The following is a 24893-nucleotide window of genomic DNA, read 5'->3' as shown; positions in this document are numbered from 1 at the left end:
ATCTACATGAAACGTTGTTGAAGGAATGCAGTATCCTTCTCAGGAGCACCCACCACCCAGGATATGGTCTTCTCGCTGCTGCCACCAGGAAGAAGGTCCAGGAGCCTCAGGACTCTCACCACCAGGTTCAGAAACAGTTACTCAATCTTTCGAACCTAAGGGGATAACTCTACTCTACTTCATTTGCCCCATCATTGAAATGCTCCCACAACCTACATCTCATGTTCTCAATATTTATTGCTTATTTGTTTATTATTATTATGCAAAGTTTGTTGTCTTCTGCACTGTGGTTGAATGCCCTAGTTGGTGCAGTCTTTCATTGATTCTGTTATGGTCATTATTCTATAGATTTATTGAGTATGCCCACAAGAAAATTAATCTCAGGGTTTTATATCATGACATATGTGTACTTTGATAATAAACTTATCAAAGAACTTTGAACTTACTTATGTGTTGTGTGTGATATAGGCTTTGTGGTTGCACTGTGGGCTGGAGGAACGTGGTTGTATGTATGTAGAGTTAGATGACAATAAAGTCGAACTTGTAAAGTGTTGGTTTTCTTCTTGAAACAAATCAACTGAAATATCGATCTTAAGGAGTGAAGTCTCATCCACAAGACATCAGAAGTTGCATAACGGCGACAAAACGCCCAGCCCTCTTCCCGCTCGAGCTGAACAAATCCCATCACCCACCCAAGTTCCCATCTTGTGGGAACGCCCACTTAGCTCATCGCCAGCCAAACCCCACCCCGGACTCAATGGGATCCGACTGTGCCTGCCCGTTGACAGATGTCCATCACGGGGACCCCGCCCACCAGATCGGATCAGATTGGATCAAATCTATTTGTGGGCGTCAGTCAGACCCGAAGATGCGACCTGATTGGATATTATATTATGTAAGGATCTTGCATAAGGAGAATATTCCTTAAAACGAGACATGAGGCGGTGCGAGGGTAGGGTTCAGATTAAGAGACGGAGAGGTGGGTTTGTGGTTCCGTGGGCAAGAGTGCTGGGAAACTGAGCGGCTGTAAGTAGTGGATGCCTTCATTTCCAAAGCCTTAAAAAATCCATTGTTGAAATGTGAAACCATCCCAACAGTGTAATAACATGCCCTGACTTGGTTGTGTGTATAAAATGGGTTTAAAATAGATATATTAATGTAAATGTTGTACCAGAAATTCATCTCTGTGCGTTTAATTATGAAGTTTCTAAGTTAATAATTGGGAAGTTTAAAGAAGCCGAGACCAGAATCTAATTATTCTAACCATCATTGAAGCTGATGGTGAGAAATTCAAGCGCATTGCATTGAATGGGTTAACCTGTACATAATAGGAATAATTTCCATCTTTTGGAAGTTTGCGACGGGGATGGGGTGGTGGGGGGGGGACGATGGATTTTTAAAGTGAACTTTTTTTTTGCTGATTGTTAATTGATTTAAAATTGCAGCTGGGGTGGTCGGACCGTGGCTGGCGCCTGGTACACGGATGGTGAATGTTAACCAGTGTCCCCTCTCACTGTGTCTGCCACCCTGAAGCCTGAAGCGCGCCGCGATGTTGCCTCTCCTGCTGGCCGCTCTCTTCTCCCGGGTGCCGCCGGCGCTCCCGCAGAGACTCGAGCCCATCTTCGCCGCTGCAACCGACTCCCTCCTGCCTCCCGATTACGATAACAACCCGACCCAGCTGAATTACGGCGTGGCCGTGACTGATGTGGACAACGACGGAAGTCTGGAGATAGTGGTGGCGGGGTAGGTGTGACCGACACGGTGTCAGTGTGTGGCCAGGGTGGGGTGCGAAATACATCTTCATCAATGAAAACGCCTTTGTATATGTTAGAGTGTAACTTTATTTAGCCCCGAAGTCAGTGCTCGTACAATGTGTGGAAATACCCGTGATACACAAGCGTCGAAATATTCTGCATAGACTTAGAGGCGAATAGTCACATTGCTCCGTGCGAGAGATGGATTTGTATGTAAAGTGTCGAAGGTCATGCCTGTTTCTGGTCATACATGTTCTCATGTGCGTGGGATATATATGTTCAGGGGCTTTTCTTTTGAGGTTTATAAGTACGTCGATACCTATCTGTGCCTGTGTGAAATGCTCGTATGAAGTAACACTGCGGGTTCGCGTGGAAGCAGTTTCCTTTTAAGGGTTAATTGGTGATGCGAACTATTGCCCATATTTAATGCACGACACGATATCAATGTACGACGATCTTGGGTTCAAAACCTTGCCTCTTCCCTGTCTGTTTCTTTTTGTGTTTTTTTTCCCGTTCTTGTGCAGGGTTTGGTGACTCTGCCCCATCTATCTGCCAAGATCATATCTGCTGGTTTTCTACATTTTTCACACCATCTCCATCTCTCTCTCTCTCTGCAACACTTCGCGGTTTTCTTTCGACCCTCTGTATCTCCGCTTCTCGGAGACGGGGGGCTGCGGAGTGAGCGCCAGTCGCGAGGGTTACTTCTGGAGCTCCGACGGGGTGGGAAGTATCCGGGGGCAACCAACTTCTGGTTCAAATTGCCTTACAGAAGTCGAAATTGAATGTCTCCCAACATTACCAGATGAGGGAGGAATTTCTTTAGCCAGAGGGCGGTGAATCTGTGGAATTCATTGTCACAAACAGCTGTAGAGGCCAAGTCATCGGGTGGTATTTAAAGCGGAGGTTGATAGGTTCTTAATTGGTATGGAAAGGAGGCGGGAGAATGGGTTTGAGAGGGATAATAAATCAGCCATGACAGAATGGCGGAGCAGACTCGATGGACCGAATGGCTTAATTTCTGCTCCTATGTATTTTGGTCTTATGACTGTCTGTTGACACTGCATACAGTTTTTTAAGAAACCTGGAAATTCCAAAAACCTAATTTAGTGACTGAGAATTTGCCAAGATCTCAGTAAGATTGAGAACAGGGTGAAAAATCACTTTCGCAGCTCACTGCTGGTTTCAAACTCTAATCTACTTGCACCTATCTCGATCCCTGCTCCCGCTCTCTAATTCCATTCAATTAATACTTGAATGAATCCTTTGTAAACTATTGCTGGGATTCACCGTGTATCCTATATGTGTGAGGAGCATAGGACACGGGCATTTTCGCAGGCTGCTCTGTAGACAATTCTTTGTGTACGTGTGTATGTTTGGGAGTGGAGGTTGTGGGGGAGAGGACATGATTGATCAGCTCGCTTTCTGAGTGGTTTCTTTGAACATTTGGGAGGTGAAAACACTGGGAATCCTTCGTACATGAGCGATATTTTAATAGGATTTGGTTTAGCTTGTGTGTGTGTGTGTATGTGTGTCCATCTACTGGGTTCCTGCATCAAATGTAACCATTTTAGATCAGTGTGATAGTTATGTCTCCAAGCAATGTTTAATCAAAAATGTATTTTTTTTCTTCAGCCTGAGAACGTTATCAGGCTTGTCAAATTAAAATAGATTTATTTCAGAATCGGATATGGGATCTTGGTCTGCAATGTCTGGTCTGTTTGTGAAGGGAGGTGTGTCCTGTATCTGGAAGAGCAGAGCTCTGAGCTCCAGATCTTCTTCCTCCTCCGCTCCTGGCAAGAGCCCAGCCCAGCCTGTCCCCTTCCATTAGCGGGAGCTTCCAACAAGGGGCTAGAGCCTCAACATGTAGCTGGTCACTTCACATGGAAGCTCAATGAAACTTCTCGCCAAAGGTGACGGGTCTCTGAAATCTCTACTGCGGAGAAGTGTGGAGGTGGGAGTATTAGAAATAGTTAAGAGGGAGATCGTCGGGGACCTGGCTCAGAAGAGGGGGTGAGGACGAGGACGAGGATAGGTCAGCCATGAATGGTGGGGCAGGCTTGAGGAGTCGGGTGGCTGAGTCCTGCTCCTCTTGTCTCGGGCCACCAGCAAGGTGAGGAGATTTTGTGACTGAGGATTCATCTGTGGGATACGGCCATCATGGGTAAAGCTCTCCCAACCACTGAGCACATCTACATGATACACTGTCACAGGAATGTGACATCCATCTTCTGGGTCCACCGCCACCCAAGACGTGCTCTCCTCTTGCTGCTGCCACCAGGAGAATGGTACAGGAGCCTCAGGACTCACTACACCAGGTTCCAAAACTGTTATTATCCCTCAACCATTAGGGTCCTGAACCAAAGGAGATATCTTCACTCCTCTTCATTTGCCCTGTCACTGAAATGTTCCCACAACCTATGGACTCTCTGTGAAGAACTCTCAGCCCAAAATATTTTAATAGATGTTGTCTGACATGCTAAGCTCTTCCAGCATTTTGTGTTTATTGCTCACCATCTCAATGTTTATTGCTTTATTTGTTTGTTTGTTTATTTATTTATTATTATTTCTTTTTGTATTAGCAAAGTTTGCTACCTTTTGTGCTCTGGTTGGACAGCCAGTTGGTGGATTTATTGAGTACGCCGTCTAGAAAATGAATCTCCGGGTTGTATGTAGTGATACAGATGTGCATTGATAATAAACTTGCTTTGAAGCCTGCTGCGTTCTGAGCTCAGGAACACTTGGTGCTATGGCTCAAATGTTGACTAATCATCATTTAACTGCTGGCTTGAGGGAGTCCAACACCCCCCCACCCATGAGCACAAAATGAGGGTGAGGAGAGGCTGCCTCCTGCTTTTCTCGTGGAGTCTCCTCTCCTTTGATCCTGGAGCTAAAACAATTTCTATTTGGTCTTTGAAGTGTACTAGGGATTTTTTTGATGCTTGGAGTATACCTCAGTTACTTGCCCTTTCCTGCCTTAGAATTCAATTTGAAATGTCAGCTGAATTAGGTTTATTATCACTGTCTGAAAATGACATGTAAAATGTTGCTTCATGGCTGCAGTACAATGTAAGGACAAGTTTTAGAAATGACAAGATAGAGCAAAAAAGGAATACCAAACTAATGCTCACTGGTCAGTGGAGGGGAAGACACTGTTCCTGAATCGTTGAGTGTGCGTTTTAAGGCTCCTCCCTGATGGTAGTTATGAGGAAGGTGAGGATCTTTATTGATGGATACTGTCTTCTTGAGGCACCACCTCTTAAAGGTGTCAATGGGTGGGGAGAGTTGTGCCCCTGATGGAGCTAGCTGAGTTTATAACCCTCTGTAGCTTTTTCCATCCTGTGATTTGGAGCCTCCATACCAGACGGTGATGCAACCTGTCAGAATGCTCTCCATTGCACATCTGTAGAAATTTGCTGGGTCTTTGATGACATACTAAATCTCCTTCAATATAGCCATCAGCGTGCCTTCTTCAAAACTGCTTCAGTATGTTGAGCTCAGGGTGGATCCTCTGAGATGATGACATCTACAAACTTGATGGTGCACCCACTTTCTACTGCTGATGAACTATGTTGCTCCAATTTCCCATACCTGAAGTCCACAATCAAACTTGGCCTTGCTGACATTGAAAGCAAGCTTGCTGTTGTGTCATTGCTCAACCAGTCAATGTATCTCATTCCTGTACGCCTCCCCGTTACCACTTATGGTTTTTACCAACAACAGTGGCGTCATCTATGAATTTATTTATAGATGGCATTTGAGTTGTGCCTAGCCCCTGTCGTGAGTGTGGGGAGAGTATTTTAGTGGGCTAAGCACAAATCCTTGAGGTGCGCTGTGTTGATTGTCAGTGAAGAGGAGATGTTATTACCAAACCGCACTGACTGTTATTGTTTGACCCTTAAAAAGCATCTTGGCATTTTGTTTTTGGCAGCGTCAAACAAATAAAAGTTCTCCTTGATTCCAAGGCGAAACTCACTGTTGCAATGGATATGTCTAATGCACCAGTAAGGCAGCAGAGGGTCAGTCACTGTGTACACCGTGGAGACCGTAGCATTGGGAAAAGGGTCTCAAATACAGTCGGTGCTCCTGTTATTTAAGAATAATGTAAAATCATTGCTTCTGTGAGAATCACTCAGATCAGGTTTAATATCGCTGATGTATGTCGGGAAATTAGTTGTTTTGTAGCAGGGTGTATTCTGTAATTTTAGGCATGTGGGCATTTCTGGCAAGACGGCCCTTTATTGCACATCCGAAGTTGCCGGTGAGCAAGTTCTTGAGCCGCTGAGTCCTCCAGGCCAAGGTGCTTTCCTTATGTAAGGAATGACGCAGTTCATCCGTTGATCTGTTTGACTGTTCAGGATCAGACACAATTGGTAACGATGGCAGGTGCCCTTCCAGAAACGTATCTTTGAGTCACAGGGACTGAAGCAGTACATATTAGCGGAGCAGTGGGCGCATAGTCTGCTCTGCTGGTGGGGTTGTTGTGGTTGTAGATGCCAGTACATTAGGGACATTAAGAGAGTTTTAGAAAGGCACATGGGTGAAAGAAAAATGGAAGACCATGTGGTGGGGAAGAGTTAGATCCATCTTAGAATAGGTTAAAATCTCAGCACAAGGCTTGTGGGCTGAAGGACCTGTACTGTTCTGGGTTCTAAGCAATGGAAGACCGTCCTCCCTTCAAGCCTGCCTATCGTTGATCAAGGCTGGCTTTGTGTCACTTTCCTGCACTGATCCTAGACTCCTTGGTTCTTTTAAATTGTCTTAAAAAGGAAGGTTTAGGGGAGATATCCGGGGCAAGTTTTGCTTTTACGAGGTGTGACTGGAATGGGCTGGTGCTGCGAGCAAATATGATGGAAGTGTTTAGACAGGTGCATGGAAAGGCGGTGAGTGGAAGGAGGTGTATGCAGGTACAGTTTGTTTAATGTCGTATTGTGCTCCGCAAAGACCGAACTCTATTATTCTATGTATCATTCAATACACCCAGTAACTGGCCCTCCAGTCTTTGCAAAGAAATCAGGATTCAGCACTCTCGTTTAAGATGTTTGCCACCCTGTCCTCATCAATCGGTTAATACTGAAATCCGAAGGTCAAAGATGGAGGTTGCCTAACCCGGAGGTTGGAGGCACACGTCTGTGAGTCTAGGCCAGGGACTGCTGTAGTGTAGTGGCTACTGTACAGAGCCTGGGATTAGAGTTCCATTCTCTCTGCTGTCTGTAAGGAGTTTGTACATTCTGCTTGCAACTGTGGCTTTCCTTTGTGTGCTCTGCTTTTCTTCCACATTCTAAAGACGTACAGGTTAGAGTTTGTAAGTTATGGGCATACAAGTTGTTGAGAGGCATGGATGGTGTGGATAGTCAGAGGCTTTTCCCCAGGGCTGAAATGGCTAGCACGAGAGGGCACAGTTTGAAGGTGCTAGGTACAGAGGAGATGTCAGGGGTAAGTGTAAGAGACTTCTGGATGGCTACATGGAACTTAGAAAAATAGAGGGCTGTGGGTAAAGCCTGGGTAGTTCTAAGGTAAGGACATGTTCAGCACAGCTTTGTGGGCCGAAGGGCCTGTACTGTGCTGTAGGTTTTCTATGTTTACATTGTTGCTGGACGTATGGTAACGCTTGTGGGCTACCCCCAGGACATCCTTGGATTGTGACGGTCATTGACACAAATGCATTTCACTGTTTCAATGTACTGTATGTGTGACAAATGAAGCAAATCTTTAAATCTCTCTGGGATAGAAGGTGAGCAGCAAGCTCTCAGTACACACCGACTCAGGTCGGGGGAACCGCTTTGTGCTTTAAAGATAATAGACACACGAGATTCTGCAGATGCTAGAATTCCAGAGCAACACACACAAAATAATGGAGGAACTCAACAGATCAGGCAACATTTATGGAGGAGACAAGCAGTTGATGCTTTGGGGCTAGATCCTTCATCAGGACTGGAAAGGAAGGTGGAAAAAGAAGGTGAATGGTCTTTTTCCCTTTGCTTTCCAGTCCGGATGAAGTGTCAAGCCCCGGAATGTCGACTGCTTACTCCCCTCTACAAGTGCTGCCTGACCAGCTGATTTCCTTCCTTCGCACAAGTTGCTGTTGCTTTAAAGATAAAACTGTGGATGAAGCAAGTTAATGCTGGGGACTGAGGAGCAGAATTCAGAAGCACCACAGCCCCTCCCAGTCAGAGCTGTTTTATGCTCAGCTGCTGGGCCTGACCTCCCGGTATAGTTGTTAGTTGACGTGCCACAAGAGTAAAAAGAAAAGGATCGGTTCCACTGAGTTGAACATCATCGAATGTGACATTGGGCAAGTCATGGTTTTGAAGCAGGCAATTCAGCAGCTCAGGGTCTGCTACCCCCGAGGGGAAAGCCCTCGGGACAAAACTAGCAGAACTCCAAGCTATTTGTTACTTGGCTCCAGAGTGACTTTTCTTGCACCTGAGCAGGAAATGGATCACCATAATCCTTGCAAGGTGTTTTGTAGATCAGAAAAGGCTTTGGGAACAGGGAACGTGTAGAGGAGATGCACCTGCATGGAATGAAGTGTTTCAGAGTTGTATAGCACAAAGCAGGCCCTTCAGCCCATCACAACTGTACTGACCAACAAGTACCTATTTACACATCCTAATACACCCACACGTGAGGACAATTTACAGTTCCAAGTCTATTTATTGTCATAGTACGTATATGACACCATAGGCTATGCTGGAATTCATTTTCTCACAGACATTCACAGTAGAACAAAGTACAATAGGATCAGAGGAAAGCCTCGCACAAAGACTGACAAACAACCGAAGTGTAAAAGAAGGCAAACTATGCAAACACAAAGAAGTTAGAAATAAATGGATAGATAGATAAAAAGAAATACCAAGAGCATGAGTTGTGGAGCCCTTGAAAACGAGTCCAAAGGTTGTGTTCAGTGTTGAGTGAAGTGATTGATATTGGTTCAGGAACCTGATGCTTGAGGAGTAATTGTGTTCCTGAACCTGGACCCATGTGAGAAGAGTGCGTGGCCTGGATGGTGAAGGTCCTTAATGATGGATGCTGTACGTAGCAGGCCATTCCGGCCCTTCAAACCACAGCCCTAGCAGTCCCCCAACTTAATCCTAGCTTAACCAGGGGACAATTTACAATGATCAATTACCCTACCAACCTGTATGTCCTCGGACTGTGGGAGGAAACCCACACAGTCACAAGGATTCTTTACAGGCAGTGCTGGGAATTGAACCGGGGTCACCCGTACTAAAAAGCGATGTGGTAATGCTGTACTACCATGCTGCCCACATGAACGCGCTCCTTGTAAATGTGCTCAATGGTGGGAAGGACTTTTCCCGTGATGGACTGGGCAGTATCCACTAAATTTTGTAGCATTTTCCATTCCTGGGCATCGGTGTTTCCATACCAGGCTGTGATACAACCAGTCAGGATTCTCTTCACCGTGCATCTGTAGGAGTTTGTCAGGATTTTAGGTGACATACCGAATCTGCCCAAAACTCGTACTTGCTGTGGCCAATTAACCCACCAACCCCACACATCGTTGTTATGTAGGAGGAAACTGGAGCACCGGAGGCAAGCCCATGCAGTCACAGGGAGACTGTGCAAACTCCACACAGACAGCGAACTTGGGTCTCCGGGTCCGTGTGGCCGTGGCTGTACCTGCTGTACCCTGTGTACCATGATGTGGAGGTCAAGTAGTTGCTGTACTAAGCTATAATGCACCCGATAGGTTGATGCAAAAGTGCCAGGATGTTCCATGTGGAGATTGTCCTGTCGTACTCAGTGCCAACTGCACTCTCAAGGTCTTTCTCAGATAGATCTGAGGTGCAAAGGGACTTGGGTCCTCGTGCAGGGTTCCCTAAAGGTTAACTTGCAGGCTGAGTTTCTGGTGAGGGACCGGATGCAACGTTAGCATCCACTTCAAGAGGACTAGAATATAAGAGTAAGGATGTGATGCTGAGGGTTTACAAGGCATTGGTCAGACTGCACTTGGAGTACTGTGAGCAGTTTTGGAGGCCCCTATCTAAGAAAATAATTGCACAGCCATCTATGTCAGTGAAGCACCTTGCACAGTGGGTAGAGCCTCTGCTACATGGCCCCCAGAGACCCGGGTTCAATGCCCGCCTCCGGTGCTGTCTTTGTGGAGTTTGCATGGTCTCCCTGTGGCTGCATGGGTTCCCCTCGACCATATCAGATGATGGCATTGGAGAAGGTCCTGAGGGGGTTCACGAGGATGATTCCATCAATGGGAAAAGCTAACGTGTGAGCAGTGTTTGACAGCTCTGGTCCTGCACTGGCTGGAGTTTAGAAGATGAAAGGGGGGGGGGGGTTGGGTGTCTCACTGAAACCTATCAAATATTGAAAGGTCTAGATAGAGTGGATGTGGAGAGGATGTTTCCTGTTGTGGTTGCATCTGGGATCAGAGGGCACAGCCTCGGAATAGATCATTTAGATCAGAGGTGAGGGGGAATTTCTTTTGCCAGAGGGTGGTGAATCTGTGGAATTCATTGCCTCAGACAGCTGTTGAGTCCAAGTCATTGGGTATATTTAAAGCGGAGATCGATAGGTTTGTGATTAGTCTGGGTGTCAAAGGGTTATGACAGAAGGCAGGGAAGGGGATTGAGAGGGGTAATAAGTCAGCCAGGATGGAATGGTGGAGCAGATTCAATGGGCCAAAATGGCCTAAACATGCTCCATTTCTTATTGTCTTATCTGAATTCCACTGATGCTGTGGTGTGATTTTGCTGTACAGTGACGTGATCAATACTTGCTCCTCAGTTAGCATTGCTAAAACCACAACCAGATAATCAGGGATAAAGAAATAAAAGTATTTCAACCCTCCACATGTCAGGCAGGGTCTGTGCAAGAGGGAATGCAACTAACATTCCTGAAGAAGATTTATAAAATCTGAGGGCCATCGAATAGGGTAGGCGGGCAGAATCTTTCCCCCAGGGTGGCGATGCCAAATCTTAGAGGACGTGCATCGAAGATGAGGGGTTGGGTTAAGTTTAAAGGAGATGGGCAGGATATGTTTTTTTTTGCAGAGAACAGTGGTAGCTTGGAATGCATTGCTAGGGGTGGCGGTGGAAGAGGCAATAAAGGTGTTTAAGGGGCAGTTGGGTCAAAAGGGAGTCTGGCAGTTCTGGTCTGGATGTTATGTAGCCTCCTCCCTGATGGGAGTGGGACAAACTGTCCTTGAGCAGGGTGTATGGGATCCCTCATGATTCACCATCCCACTGTTGTTTCTGGGATCTTGGTATGAACACACCACGTGCAGTTTTTCCCGATGTAACAAGAGCGGATGCAACATTAAAGTATTTCACCGGCAGCGAGGTCCTTGGCAAGTCCCATGCTTGTGAACGACGTGAGTGAAATGCAAAAGCTTTTCTTCCGGGCTTAATGGAGCTGTAATAGAGGTATTCAGAATCACAGAAAGTTCTGATGTGAAAATGAGGAGGAATGGTTTCAGTGGCAGGGGCCGTGGAGTGACAAGAAGCATCATGTGGGTCGGGGTAAATGACTGAGACCGTTGGTGGGAACACTGAGACCAAATGTTTACAAGGTGATGGGAGTAAGAGCTGACAAGTTGGTAAAATGAACAGTTCATTGAAAGAACAGCTCACAAAGTGCTGGATGAAGTCAAAGCCAGGCAGCATCTGCGGATAATCAATGTTTCAGCTTGAGACCTTTCTTCAGGACTCATTTGCCCATTTCCTCCACAGATACCGCCTGGCCCTCAGTGAATTAGGAAAAGCTTCACCTCCATTGTCAGATTTCTGAATTGTCCATAAACCCATGAACATCATCTCATTACTCCAAATTTTGCAATTTTTACTGAGAATTTATACTAACTGTCTTTGCACTGTACTGGTGTCACAATTCCTGGGCTATATTTTAATTTTTTTTTTTGTAATTGCTATCCTAATTATGTGTGCTGTGTGTAACTGTTGGCACTGTTTTGTACCTTGGCCCCAGAGGAATGCGGTTTCATTCGGCTGTATTCATGCATAGTTGAATGACAATTAAAGTTGAACTTGAACTATTATGATATTATAAACTTATATAAGGCCATAAATCCAAGAGCTGCTGGAAACCGAGCAACAAACACAAAATGCTAGAGGAGCTCAGCAAGTCAGGCAGCATCTTAAGAAGAAACCAGAAGGACTAAAAGGAGGAGTAAGTTTGCAGACAAGACCAAGGAGAATCTAGGAGCAAGGGCTTTGAAAAATATGTTAGGAGCAAAAAGATTGCAAGGGAGAAAATTGGTCCTCTGGAATATCAAAATGGTAATCTATGCATGGAGCCAAAAGAGATAGCTGAGATCTTAAATGGATTTTTTTTTAAAGCTGTGGATACTGTCTATGTGGACACTACCAAGGCATTTGACTAAGTCCCAAATGGGAGATTGGTCAAGAAGGTTCAATCATTTGGCATGTAGTAAGTTGAATCAGACATTGACTTTGCCGGAGAGGTCAGAAGGAGGTAGCAGACTCTCTGACTGGAGGCCTGTACCTAGTGGAGTGCCACAGGGGTTGGGGCTGGGTCTGTTGTTGTTTGTCATCTATATGAACAATCTGATGATGTGGTTAACTGGATCAGCAAACTTGCAGATGAATCAAAGTTGGGGTGTAGTGGACAGCAAGGAATTGTTGTGAGTTGCAGTGAAGTCTGGAGCAGCTGGAAAAAAAGGGCTGAAAAATGGCAGTTGGAGTTTAACGTAGACAAGTGCGAGATGTTGCAATTTGGGAGGATCAACTAGGGTACGTCTTACGAAGTAAGCAGTAGGGCACTGACAAGAGCAGTACAACAAATGGATCTGGGAATCTGTAATTCATTGCAAGTGGTGTCACAGTTGTTGAGACTGGATGCCTGAGTTATAATGAAAGGTAGAACAGGTTAGAATTTTATTCCCTGGAACGTAGAGATTAAGGGGAGACTTGATGGAGGTATACATAATTATGAGGAGTATAGGTAGCGGAAAAATCGCGTTTGCATTTACCCTGAGGTTGGGTGACACTACAACTAGAGGTTATGGGTTAATGGTGAAAGGTGAAATGTTTAATGGGAACATGAGGGGAAATTTCACTAACAGTCTGAGAATGGAACAAGCTACCAGCGCAAGTAGCGGATGTGGGCTCGGTTTCAACGTGTAAAGGAAGTTTGGATAGGTACATGGATGGAAGGGTTGTGGAGGGATATGGTCTGGGTGCAGGTCAATAGACAGGTTAAATGTTTTGGCACAGACTAGATGGGCTGAAGGGCCTGTTTCTGTGCTGCGGTTTTCTACGACTCTAACAATGAAGCAGAGTACACAATTAATTTTTCAGGCTAGGATGCTTCATCAGGCTTCGATAAGTTCACTCCTCAGCCTCCTACATTGTAGGGAAAATATTTCCTGCCCTATCCAATGCCTCTCCAGTCTGACGGAGATGGGGGAGATCGTAAGTGGATTTTTTTTGCATCTATATTTACTTAGAAGATGAACACAATCTTCTGAGGTGAGGCAAAGCAGCAACAAAGTCATGGACCCTACACAGATTAGAGGAGGAAGTGTTTGCGGTCTTGAGGCAAATCCCCAGGGTCTGAAATGGCGTTCCCTTGGACCCTGTGGGTGTCACAGTGAGCCTTGGCAACGACTGAATGCAGGTGCAGAGGAACGACAGACTTGTGTCTCAGCGAAAACAAAAGGTTATACATAGGAATTTCAACGGAACATAAGTGGCATGAGCGAGTGACTCTGTGAGACAAATTATTCTGAATGCAAGGACCCCACAATGAGCACAAAACGGGGGTCTGCAACAAATAATCATAGAATGCAGAAAACCCGTGCCAGTCACCATTAACTTGACAAGATTAAGGAGAAAGCACAAGGGCTTGGCGACTCTAGTTAAGACAGTTAAGTACAGGAGCTCGGGGAAGGCAAGAAGCCCCAGAGGCCTGAAAGACTCATGACAGAAGGGGGTAGTGTAGAAATTGCACGGCCCTAGCAGAGATAGCTAAGATGTCCTCAGCCATGACTAGGTGCTGGAGGATAGCTAACGTTGTTCTGTTATTTAAGAAAGGCACGAAGAATATGCCAGGAAATCATAGGTTGGTGAGTTTGTCAACAGTAGTGAGTAAATCATTGGAAGGTATTCGAAAGGACTGGATATATAAGTATATGGATTGAGAGGGACTGATTGACAGTTGACATGATTGGTTATGTCTAACCAATCTTAGAATTTTTTGAGGAGTTTATGAGGAAAGTGGATGAAGGCAAGACAGTGAACGTTGTCTACAAGGACTTCATTAAGGCATTTGACAAGGTCCTGCATGGGAGCTTGGTCTAGAAGGTTCAGTCTCTTTCTATTCAAGATGTGGTAGTGAATTGGATTAGACACTGGCTTTATGGGAGAAGTGGTAATTAATGGTTGATTCTCTGACTGGAGGCCCGTGAGTAGTGGAGTGTAGCAGGGATTGATGCTGGGTCCTTCGTTGTTTGACATCTATATCATTAATTTAGATAATAATGTAATTAACTGGATCAGCACATTTGTGGATGGCACCAAGACTGGGGGTGTAGTTGACAGCAAAGAAGACTATCAAAATTTGCAGTGGGATCTGGACCAGTTGGAAAAATGGGCAGAATAATAGCAGATAGAATTTAATACAGACAAGTGTGAGGTGGTGCACTTTAGAAGGACAAAGCAGGATAGGACTTGCATGGCACACACAAAATGCTGGTGGAATGCAGCAGGCCAGGCAGCATCTATAGGAAGAAGTACAGTTGAAGTTTCAGGCCAACACCCTTCATCAGGTCTTGGCCCGAAACGTCGACTGTACTTCCTATAGATGCTGCCTGGCCTGCTGTGTTCCACCAGCATTTTGTGTGTGTGTTGCATGAATTTCCAGCATCTGCAGATTTCCTCATGTTGAGGAGTTGCGCGGTGACCAGCCGGGCACTGAGAAGGGCAGTAGAACAGAAGGATCTGAGAATACAGATCCATGATTCCTGGAAAGTGGTGTTTCCATTAGTTAGGGCTATAAAGAAAGCTTCTGAAAAATTGATCTTCATAAATCAAAAGTATTGAGCAGAGGAGAGAGGATGTTGTGTTGAATTTGTATAAGACATTGAGGCCTAATTTGGAGCATTGTGTGCAGTTTTGGTCAACGACCTACAGGAGCGATATCAATAAGATAGGAAAAAGTGCAGAGAGTATTTACAAGAATGTTGCCATGACTTGAAGAATTGAGTTACAGAGGAAGATTGAATAGATGTTATTCCCCAGAGTGTAAAAATGAGGAGATTTAATTGAAGTATACAAATTAGGGGTATAGATAGGGTAAATGCAAGCAGACTTTTTTCACTGTTGTTGGGTAGGACTGAAACTAGAAGTCATGAGTTAACTGTGAAAGGTGCAATATTTAAGGGGAACATGAGGGGCAACTTCACTCAGAGGCTGTTGCGAGTGTGAAATGAACTGCCTGTCGAAGTGGTGGATGTGGGTTTGATTTCAGGAATTAAAAGAAATTTGGACAGGTACGTAGAGGGGAGGGGTATGGAGGTCTATGGTCTAGGTACAAGTCAACGGCACCAGGCAGATCAAGAATCTGGCATTGTCCAGATGGACCGAAGGGATTTTTGTGCTGTAGTACTCTATGACAGTGACTTTTTGAATCTCTTAATTCACACCCTCCAGTCATCAATCTGTTCTACACCCAATCTAACAACCACCATTACCATTCCGACATGACAGTCAATGGCCTCCTCTACAGCCACAACGAGGTCACTCTCATGTTGGAGAAGCCAAACCTCATTCTGTCTGAATATCCTCCAACCTGACAAAGAAATCAATGTTTATGCTAACTTCCAGTAATTTCTCCTCCCTCCTCTCTTTTTCTGTTCCTCATTCTGGCTACACTCTTACCACTTCCCTTCTTATCACCTTTGTCTGCCGCCCATCCTCCTCCCCTTTCTCCCATGGTCCACTCTCCTCTCCTATCAGAATCCTCCTTCAGCTCTTTACTTTTCCCACCAATCACCTCCTAGCTTTTTACTACATCTCCCTACCAACCTACCTTCCCCTTACCAGGTCTCATCTATCACCTGCCAGCTTGTATTTCCTTTCCCTTCCTTCCCCCACCTTCTTTTTCTGGACTGGACGGAGGGTCTCGGCCTGAGGCGTTGACTGGTTATTCTTCATAGTTGCTGCCTGACTTGCTGAGTTCCTCCAGCATTTTGTGTGTGTTAAGTTTTCCAGCCTCTGCAAAAACTCCTGTGTTTAATCACATCCTTTTGGCAAGTGCCCTACTTCTGCACTGTATGCAAGAACATGTTTGCTGTAGTTGGACATTCTGCTGCCTTGTGCTCTGGGTCCTGCTTGGATGTGAGAGTGAGGTAGCTACAACTTCAGGGCTCCTGTCACAAAGCCTTGACTTATGGACTTCTGATCAACTTTGAGCCTTCAATCTTAAGTGTTAGGAAAGGATTTCCTCTGGGGAAAGTAGAAGGCTTAGTGTCTGAGTCTGCGAGTCCACCGGAGGGTGGAGATGACCTGTTCTGGGGCTGGAGAACTGTGTGTTTGCGCGTATGGAATGGAGCTTGTTTTGCTCCTGTGTTTGGATGCTGCTGTTCTGTTTTGTTGAGTTTTGACCATTTGCTTTGTTGGCGTCAGTATGTGTGGCGAGACTCGCGGGCTGCCCCCAGCACATCCTTAGACTGTGTTGGTTGTTTATGCATACAACGCATTTCAATAATGTGTTTTTGATGTACACGTGATAAATGAATCTGAATCTGCGTCACCTCCTGTCTCCCCAAAACTTAACTATCAAGGCACAAGACGGGAGTGTGATGGAATCCTCGCCAGTTGCTTGGATGTCTGACTCCTTGAACCTTGACATTCAGGGAAAGCTGCTTGCTTGGTTGGTACCCCATCTGGCAGACCAGGTCCTCAATCCTCCCAACACCTGTGGACCTTCAGCAGATGATCCCACAAGTCTCAGCCCGAAACGTCGACTGTTTACAGTTTTCCGTAGGCTCTGCCTGGCCTGCTGTGTTCCTCCAGTATGTTGTGTGTGTTGCTTTAGGTTACCAGCATCTGCTGGCTTTCTCATGTTTGTGATTTTACTCATTAGCCTTTGACCAAACCATGGAACATTACCGCACAGAATGTGTGTTTTGGCTCCTTGCCCCAAGGAGGAACAGCTCAGCCCGTGTCCTCTTCCCAACACTGTCTTCAGACCCTCAGTTCAACGTAAGTTCACTTTCAAAGTACATATACTCCAGCACCCACACAATCTATTGTTTATACTGTATATTACCTTATGAGATTCATTTACCTGCAGGCATTTGTAGGGAAAAAAGAAATTTAATAGAATTTTACAAGAGAGATTGCCAGAACAACCAATGTGCAACAGAAAGTAAACTGTGCAAATAAAGATAAGTGAGATTGTGAGTTATAAAGAGTTCTTGAAAGTGAGCCTGTAGATTGTAGAATCAGTTCGGAGTTGTGGTGAGTGATTTTACTGAATCCGGAGCCTGATGGTTGAAGGCTAATTGTTTCTGAACTTGGTTGTGTGGGACTTATGGCTCCCGTACCTCCTACCTGATGGCAGTAGCGAGAAGGGGACATGGCCTGGGTGGTGGCAGTGGGTGGGGGGGGGGGTGAAATTTGATGGCTCTGGGGCTGTATTCACTGAAGTTTAGAAGAATGGAGGGGGGAAGGGATCTCGATCTCATTGATACTTATTGAATATTGAAAGACCTAGACAGAGTGGATGTGTAGAGGGTGTTTCTAACAGAGAGGGAGTCTAGGACAAAGGGCACAGCCTCAAAACAGATGGCTCAAAACATCTCCTTAGAGCAGAGATGAGGAGGAATAACTTTAACCAGATGGTGGAGAATCTGTGGAATTCATTGACACAGATGGCTGTGAAGACTAAGTCATTGGATATATTTTAAGCAGAGGTTGATAGATTCTTGATTAGTAAGGACATCAAAGTTGAGGGAAGGAGGCAAGGCAATAGGGTTGAGAGAGACAATAAATCAGTCATGATTGAATAGGGTAGTAGTCTCAGTGGGCCAAATGGCCTAAATTCTGTTATGATGGATGCTGCTTGCTTCATATGAATGAATGGTGCTTCAGGGAATCATTGGACACCGGAGAGGGAAGGTGCTGCATGAAGCTGCTGTCGAGAACATCATTGTTCTGGGGAAATTGAAAAACGGTCCAGGGTGTGATGCAGGAGTGTTGGAAGGTCTCTGTTCACTGTGTGTCGTTCTGATTGCTCCATTACAGGAAGGATGGGGAGGCTTCGGAGATGATCTGGAAGAGCCTCCTTCTGATAATGCCTGGATGAGAAGGTGTGGGCCATAATAAGAGGCGGGGCAAACTTGGGATGTTTTTATTGGCGCATCAGAGACTGAGAAAAGGCCTGATAGAATTATAACTTTCTGAGTGGTATAAATAAGTTTGATAGTCAGAATATTTCTTCTCTTCCCCCCCCCCCCCCCCAGTGTGGTAAGTCAAATACTAGAGAATATACATTTAAGGTGTGGGCAGAAGTTTAAAAGAGATATGCTGGGCAAGTTTTTGTTTTGCACAGAGGTGAGTGCTTGGAATGGGCTGCCCAGGGTGGCTGATAGAAAAAACAGATATGAGTGGTTTTTAGATGTGTAAAGAATGGAGGGATTATGGATCAGGTGCAAACAGAAGTTTACTTTGACATTGTGTTGGGAGCAGACATGATGAGGTGACGGGCTCGTCCTCTTCTGTGTTCAGCGCTCTGTGCTGCCTTTATGCCAGAGAGACACAGATCAGTTGGCAGCTGATTGGGTGCAGAAAGGAATTGGCAAAGAGGATGTGGGAAGCAGGAAGATGTATCGGAGGTAGTAATGGTGGCAGTGTTGGAATGGGTTTGATAGAGGCAGCAAACTAGGGGAGTGCGGTGGGATCCTTGTATACGCTTGTGTTTGCCTTCTGATAAACACGCTACCATGACAACGAGGCTCTTCAAATGAATTTCAGATAGAAGCCAGCGGACAAATATCCCTCTATTGATTGAGAACTCTCCAATAATGGATGTAGACTCTTTGACTAATCGAGTGCCAATATCTGTCCTCGCTGGAACTGCACTAGTGACATCTGCAATCATTTCTCCTCAATAAGTGCCCCTGAGGACCACAGGCACGTAAAGTCGAGGTTGAACCTTGTGAAGCAAACACAGATGCAGGAATGATCAGATACCTGAACTGGGGTAGTTTATTGAGCTGTTTGGATGTGTGCACTGTACTAGACCTGGCCCACTGCCCCTGGTGCCCACCTTCTAACCTGCCTGACTCTTCACCTCCTGATGCCACAAGGCCCTCACACCTACAGTGCTGTGGAACCCTCTCCACCTGCCTTGAGTGCAGCTTCAAGTGATCTGCCCAAGTGAGCTGCTGCCTTCTGGAGCTGGTGGAGACTTTGTTGACTTTGAGGCAATGAAGGTAGAACCACATCTGTCCCAGGTGTGATCTGCTGGAGGAGTCTGGGAGAGTGATGGTGTGTGTGTGTGGAGATGAATGAGGGGTGTGAAGGAATTGTCAATTTTGGTTTGAAATCCTGCATCAGATTCCAGTTTCTGGGGTCCCTCATGTCTTTGTTCCCGATGGGAATGCATGAGGGGATTTTGTCTTGTTTATTGAGATACACTGTGGAACAGGTTCTTCCAGCCCTTTGAGCCACACCACCCAGCAACCCTCGACAATTTACAATGACCAATGAACCTACCAACCGGGATGTTTTTGGACTGTGGGAGGAAACCCACACAGTCGTGGGGAGAACGTACAGACTCCTTACAGACCATGATGGAAATTGAAGCTGGGCCGCTGATACCGCGAAGCGTTGCGCTAACCGCAACACTGCCACGCTGAATTTTTATTACCACACCACAGTTTGTTTGTGGTGATCCTGTTCCTGGTCACACAGTGAATGACACACTGAAGAGGTGCCGCTGCACAGGGTCGCAAGAGGCCACAGAGGGTTGTAGACTCAATCAGCTCCATCATGGGCACTAGCCTCCCCACCTTCAAAGGCATCTTCAGTAGACAATGCCTCAAGAAAGTGTTATCCATTAGAACTTGCCCTCTTCTCATTGCTACCATCAAGGAGGAGGTCCAGGAGCCTGAAGACACATACTCAGTGTTTCAGAAATGGCTTCTTCCCCTCAGCCATCTTGAACACTACCTCAGTAATTCTTCCTTTGCGTTATCCATTTGTATTTGTAACACAATAATTTTTACGTCTTGCACTGTACTCTGCCACATAAAAAAAAAAATTTCATGACTTGTCCTTCAGGTGCTGATCCCTACTCAAGAGCAGGGCTTGCACAGGTAGTCCTCCCCATGAGCGAGCGTTTGATCACGTAAGAGAGAGGCCTCCTTCTCTGGGACAACGAGAGCTTTTCAATGTATCCTGGGATGTAGAACATAGAACACGACAGTATAGTACAGGCCCTTCAGTCCACAGTGTTGTGCTGATGCTTTAACCTACTGTAAGATCAATCTAACATTTCTCTCCTACATGGCCTCCATTTTTCTATCGTCCATGAGCCTACCTAAGAGTTTCTTAAATGTCCCTAATGTATCTGCCTCTACCATCACCCCTGGCAGGGTGTTCCACACACCCGCCACCCTCTGTAAAGAACTTACCTCTGACATCTCCCTCATACTTACCTCCAATCATGTTAAAATAGTGCCTCTTTGTATTGGCCATTTCTGCCCTGGTGAAAAAGTCTCTGGCTATCCACTCGAATCCAAGTTTAAATGTCATTTACCAGCATTCCTCCGGAGCCAAGCTGCAAACCATTCGGCCACACACAGTTATGATAGCACATACAGTCACACGATAGCATCAGCACAAGTCTTTGAGTGGCGTGGCCTGAAGATTGATGGTTCACTACGGGATCTTGTCCTGGAGCCAGGTTTCGGCAAGAACAGGCTGGGAGCAGTTCCTCTTCTTGCGCTGGGTCAGCAACGGATGAAGACAGTCCAGTTTACCTTCTGGGTGGGGGGGTGAACACTGGAGAGCAGCATCAACAGGAGAGACAGGCACCCATCCCAGCATAGTCTCCAGTGCCCCTGGCACCTCTGTGCCTCCTATCATCTTGTACACCTCAACTGAGTCACCTCTCACCTTCCTCTGCTCCCTAGCTTGCTCAACATATCCTTCTGTGTGACAGTCATAAGATAAGCATTTGAAGGAAATTCACATATCTGTCCACTAATAAAAAAAAAAGATCATGAATTGGTATAAACCAGCAGCAATGGGCTGCAGGAATACTTTAATTCCAAGAGATGCATGCTGAACATAAATCCTGGATATTACACATTCACAGCCTCCTAATGGAGTGTGTGTGTGGGGGGGGGGGTCTACAAATCACCTCTCCACCCCACTTCCCACAGACACCTCATTACAGAATACATGCCCTGGGACATGTGGTTATCTCCCTGTCCATTACACTTCGGTGAAGTCTACAATAAAACCAAAAAAATGCAATTAAAATTGCAGGGATACGCTACGTGGTTTCATTCTAAATTAATGAAGGATTTTTCTGTTGAACTGTTTAAATTGGAAATGTTTAGGTTTGTTTGAACAGCAGCAGTCTTAACTTACTGGAACTCATCGTGCGAGAAGCTCTTTGTGAAATGAATTGAGGTGCTTGCTTTATGGAGTGAGCCCCCCGTCCGTCTGTACCTCTATTGTGGATTTTCTTTCCCAGATGTCCCCTCCACAACATCTAGACTCCTTTCTCCCCCCTCCTCCCCCACCACCACCAACCCACATAGCCTATTCTTACCTTCTGTCTGGAGTCTACAACCCAACTGTCTTGGCTGCACCATTGTCTCAGCTGTATCTTTCCCCACTGCTGTCACCTCTCCCTCCATTGACTCCATCCTTTCACTCCCTGGTCCATCCACTTCCCACTTTCCAGGTTTCCAGCTCCTTGATCCCAACTGGCTTATTTTTACCACGAACACCCAATCTCTCTCCACCTCCCCCACCTCACTCTTGGAGGGGTTCACAGGTACTCTTAGAGCTTTACAGCACAGAAACAAGCCCTTCAGCCCATCTAATCCATGCCAAAACATTATTCTACCCAGTCCCATCAATCTGCACCTGGACCATAGCCCTCCATGCCCCTCCCAGCCAAGTACTTATCCAAGTCTATCTTATTTTTAAAATCTTAAAAGTTGCAATCAAACCCGCATCCACTACTTCCGCTTGCAGTTCCACACTCCCATCACCCTCTGAGTGAAGAAGTTTTCGTTCAGGTTCCCCTTAAGTATTTACCTTTCAATCTTCACCAATAATCTCTAGTTCTAGTCTCACCCAAACCTCAGTGGAAAAAGCCAGCTTGCAGTTACCCTATCTATACCCCTCATAATTTTGTATACCTCCATCAAATCTCCCCTTATGCTCCTGTGGTCTAGGGAATGAAGTCCAACCTTTTCCTATAACTGGGGCCTAAAGGCCCTCTATGCCTTCCTGCAACGGGTGTAAAAGGTTCCTTGTTCATCCTGGTGAAGCTGCTGGAATCTGGACCCACTGGAGAAACTCTGGGTCGCGAGGCTTCTTTGGAGGGACGTAACTGCTGATGTTTCTGATCTTGTGTCTGCTCTGTTGCAGGGTTTCAACCCGAACCATTGACCATACCTCTTCCTCCCACTCTCCCCCCCTCCCCCCCCCACAGATGTTGTTTGATCCACTGAGTTCCTCCAGTGGATTTTACTTCACCTCAGTGAGCCTGTTCTCCCATCAAACAACTCCTCCAGAACAGGGGTGAATTTATGGGCCTACGTTCTGCCCGCACCTCTGTGGTGATGTGACTCCATCTTGGTTGTAAACCTAGCTGAGGTGGAACCGGGACCAGATGGAGTAGAGAAGAGAGCTGATGGGTTAAATATGTGGGCACCGGCTGGAATGTCCAACTTTGCAGACGTTATTATACCTGGAGGAATGGAAGAGACTGAGGAAGGTAGTTGTAGACACCAGTGTAGAGATGCAAGAGACAGCAGAGGATGAATCCCAGAAGATCACATCATCTGCTGGAAGGAGATTACCTTCCCCAGGTGGGCAGACCAGGAGGGAGAAGGGGAAGAAAGTGAGTAGAAGGTGTGTATTGGAAAGGGCACAACACTGGGAAGACATGAGAAGGATCAGAGGGAGAATATTGCTCCAGTCTCTTGTGTCTTCACACAATAACTTTCCTCGTCTACCTTTCCTCCAAATTTAGTGTTATCTGCAAAGTTGGATATTTTTAGCCTCTGTATCGTACACAAGTCATTAATTTTGTATCAGAAGCCAGTAGAGACCCTCTATGGGTTATGAATGCTCGACTTGTGGACATGGTATACATGCAAACAAATGTTTGTGAGACAGTTAGGGATGGATTTATCAGCTGCTGCACGGCTCCAGGTACACCCAGGTACACCCGCGCCCTGTGCATTCTCTTCCTATATTCTCCCCTCTGAGCTGCAACGCTCAGGTGCTGAGCAGTCTCACTCACTGAGTCAGTGAGGCCGGCTGGCGGCCACTCTCCCTTCACTGCTGTTCCTGTAGCCCTCTGCCACACGTAGCTTCTGTTTAAAGAGAGTTAAAGATGAGCTGTACTTGTCACCTGTACAGTTTTATATAGTTGAATGTGTTATTTGTGTCAGTATAGGCTGAGGATTTGCTGGGGTTGGCATGCCCACAGTTTACTAACCCTAACCTGTATATTACAGGTGAGTTACAGACTTGGGGACTGTTCTGCATCGAATATTAAACCAAATTCAAAGGATGATTGGTGCTGGTAGGGAGACTGCCATTGTGGCTTGTTCGTAATGTGTAGGTTAGTGGAGGTAAGTGATGTGAATTGGAAGCAGGTACAAGGAGGATGTCAGGGGTAAGTTTTTCTCACACAGTGTGGTGGGTATGTGGAATGCACTGCTAGCAGTGGTGGTGGAAGTGGATACAATAGGGGCTTTTATGAGACTCTTAGATAAGTACATGGGGCTTAGAAAAATAGAGGGATATGTGGTAGGTGCAGAGAGAGAGAGAGAGATCCTGCCTCAGTGAGATGGGAGAACAACAGCAGTCTGCAGCAGTGCTTTCATTTCCAGTTCCCGAACTCAGAATCAGGTTTATTATCACCGGCATCTGTTGTGAAATTTGTTAACTTAGCAGTTCAATGTAATACATGATGATATAGAAAGAATAAATAAATAAATTGATTATAGTAGACATATATGCACATTAAATAGATTAATGGTAGTACAAAACAGAAATAATAAATATTTTTAAAAAAGTGATGTAGTGTGTTCACAGGTTCAATGTCCATTCAGGAATCAGATGGCAGAGGGAAGAAGCTGTCTCTGAATCACTGAGTGCGTGCATTCAGGCTTCTGTACCTCCTACCTGAATGAGCAGAGGGCATGTCCTGGGTTATGGGGGTCTTAAAAATGGATACCACCTTTCTGAGGAACAGCTCCTTGAAGAGTCTTGGATACTACAGAGGCTGGTACCCAAGGTGGAGCTGACTAATTTTATAAGTCCCTGTAGCTTCTTTCAGTCCTGTGACTGATAGCTGCCTCCCCACCTGCCCCCACACCCATCGCAGACAGTGATGCACCCTGTCAGGAATGCTCTCCACGGTACACCTATAGAAGTAGAAGTTTTTGAGTGTTTTTGGTGACCAACCAAATCTCTTCAAACTCCTAATGAAACATAGCTGCTGTCTTGCCACCTTTATAGCTGCATTGATATGCTGGGATTAGGTTAGATCCTTGGAGATATTGATATCCAGGAACTTGAAATCACTCATTCTCTCCACTTCTGATCCCTCTCTGAGGATTGGTTCATGTTCCCTTGTCTGACCTTTCCTAGTCAACAATCAGCTTATTGCCATTGAGTGTAAGGTTGTTGTTGCAACACCACTCGACTAGCTGGTATATCTTGCTCCTGTACGCCCTCTCATCTCCATCTGCCATCAGAAAATTTATCGATGGTATTTGAGCTGTGCCTAGCCACACAGTCATGGGTGTATAGAGAGTAGAAAAATGGGCTAAGCACACACCCCTGAGGTGCACCAGTGTTGATCGTCAACGAGGAGGAGATGCTATCATCAATCCTCACAGATTGTGGTCGTCCGGTCAGA

At 45.8% G+C, this 24893-nt stretch overlaps 1 protein-coding gene across 3 annotated transcripts in view; it reads left to right on the top strand.

Moving 5' to 3' along the window:
* Positions 1-907: 907 nt before the first annotated feature.
* Positions 908-24893, top strand: part of crtac1b (cartilage acidic protein 1b) — a 325818-nt gene continuing 301832 nt past the window's right edge. For all 3 annotated transcript variants that reach the window (XM_059947159.1, XM_059947158.1, XM_059947157.1), the window contains exons 1-2: positions 908-1026; positions 1446-1743. In XM_059947159.1, coding sequence (XP_059803142.1) covers positions 1550-1743 — 194 coding nt within the window. In that variant the 5' untranslated portion in view covers positions 908-1026; positions 1446-1549. The remainder of the gene's footprint in view (positions 1027-1445; positions 1744-24893) is intronic.

This window comes from Hypanus sabinus, chromosome 22, assembly GCF_030144855.1.
Source record: "Hypanus sabinus isolate sHypSab1 chromosome 22, sHypSab1.hap1, whole genome shotgun sequence".
Classification (NCBI taxonomy): Eukaryota; Metazoa; Chordata; class Chondrichthyes; order Myliobatiformes; family Dasyatidae; genus Hypanus; species Hypanus sabinus.
The sequence above is the reverse complement of the archived record's forward strand: the minus strand, read 5'-3'. Positions and strand labels throughout refer to the sequence as shown.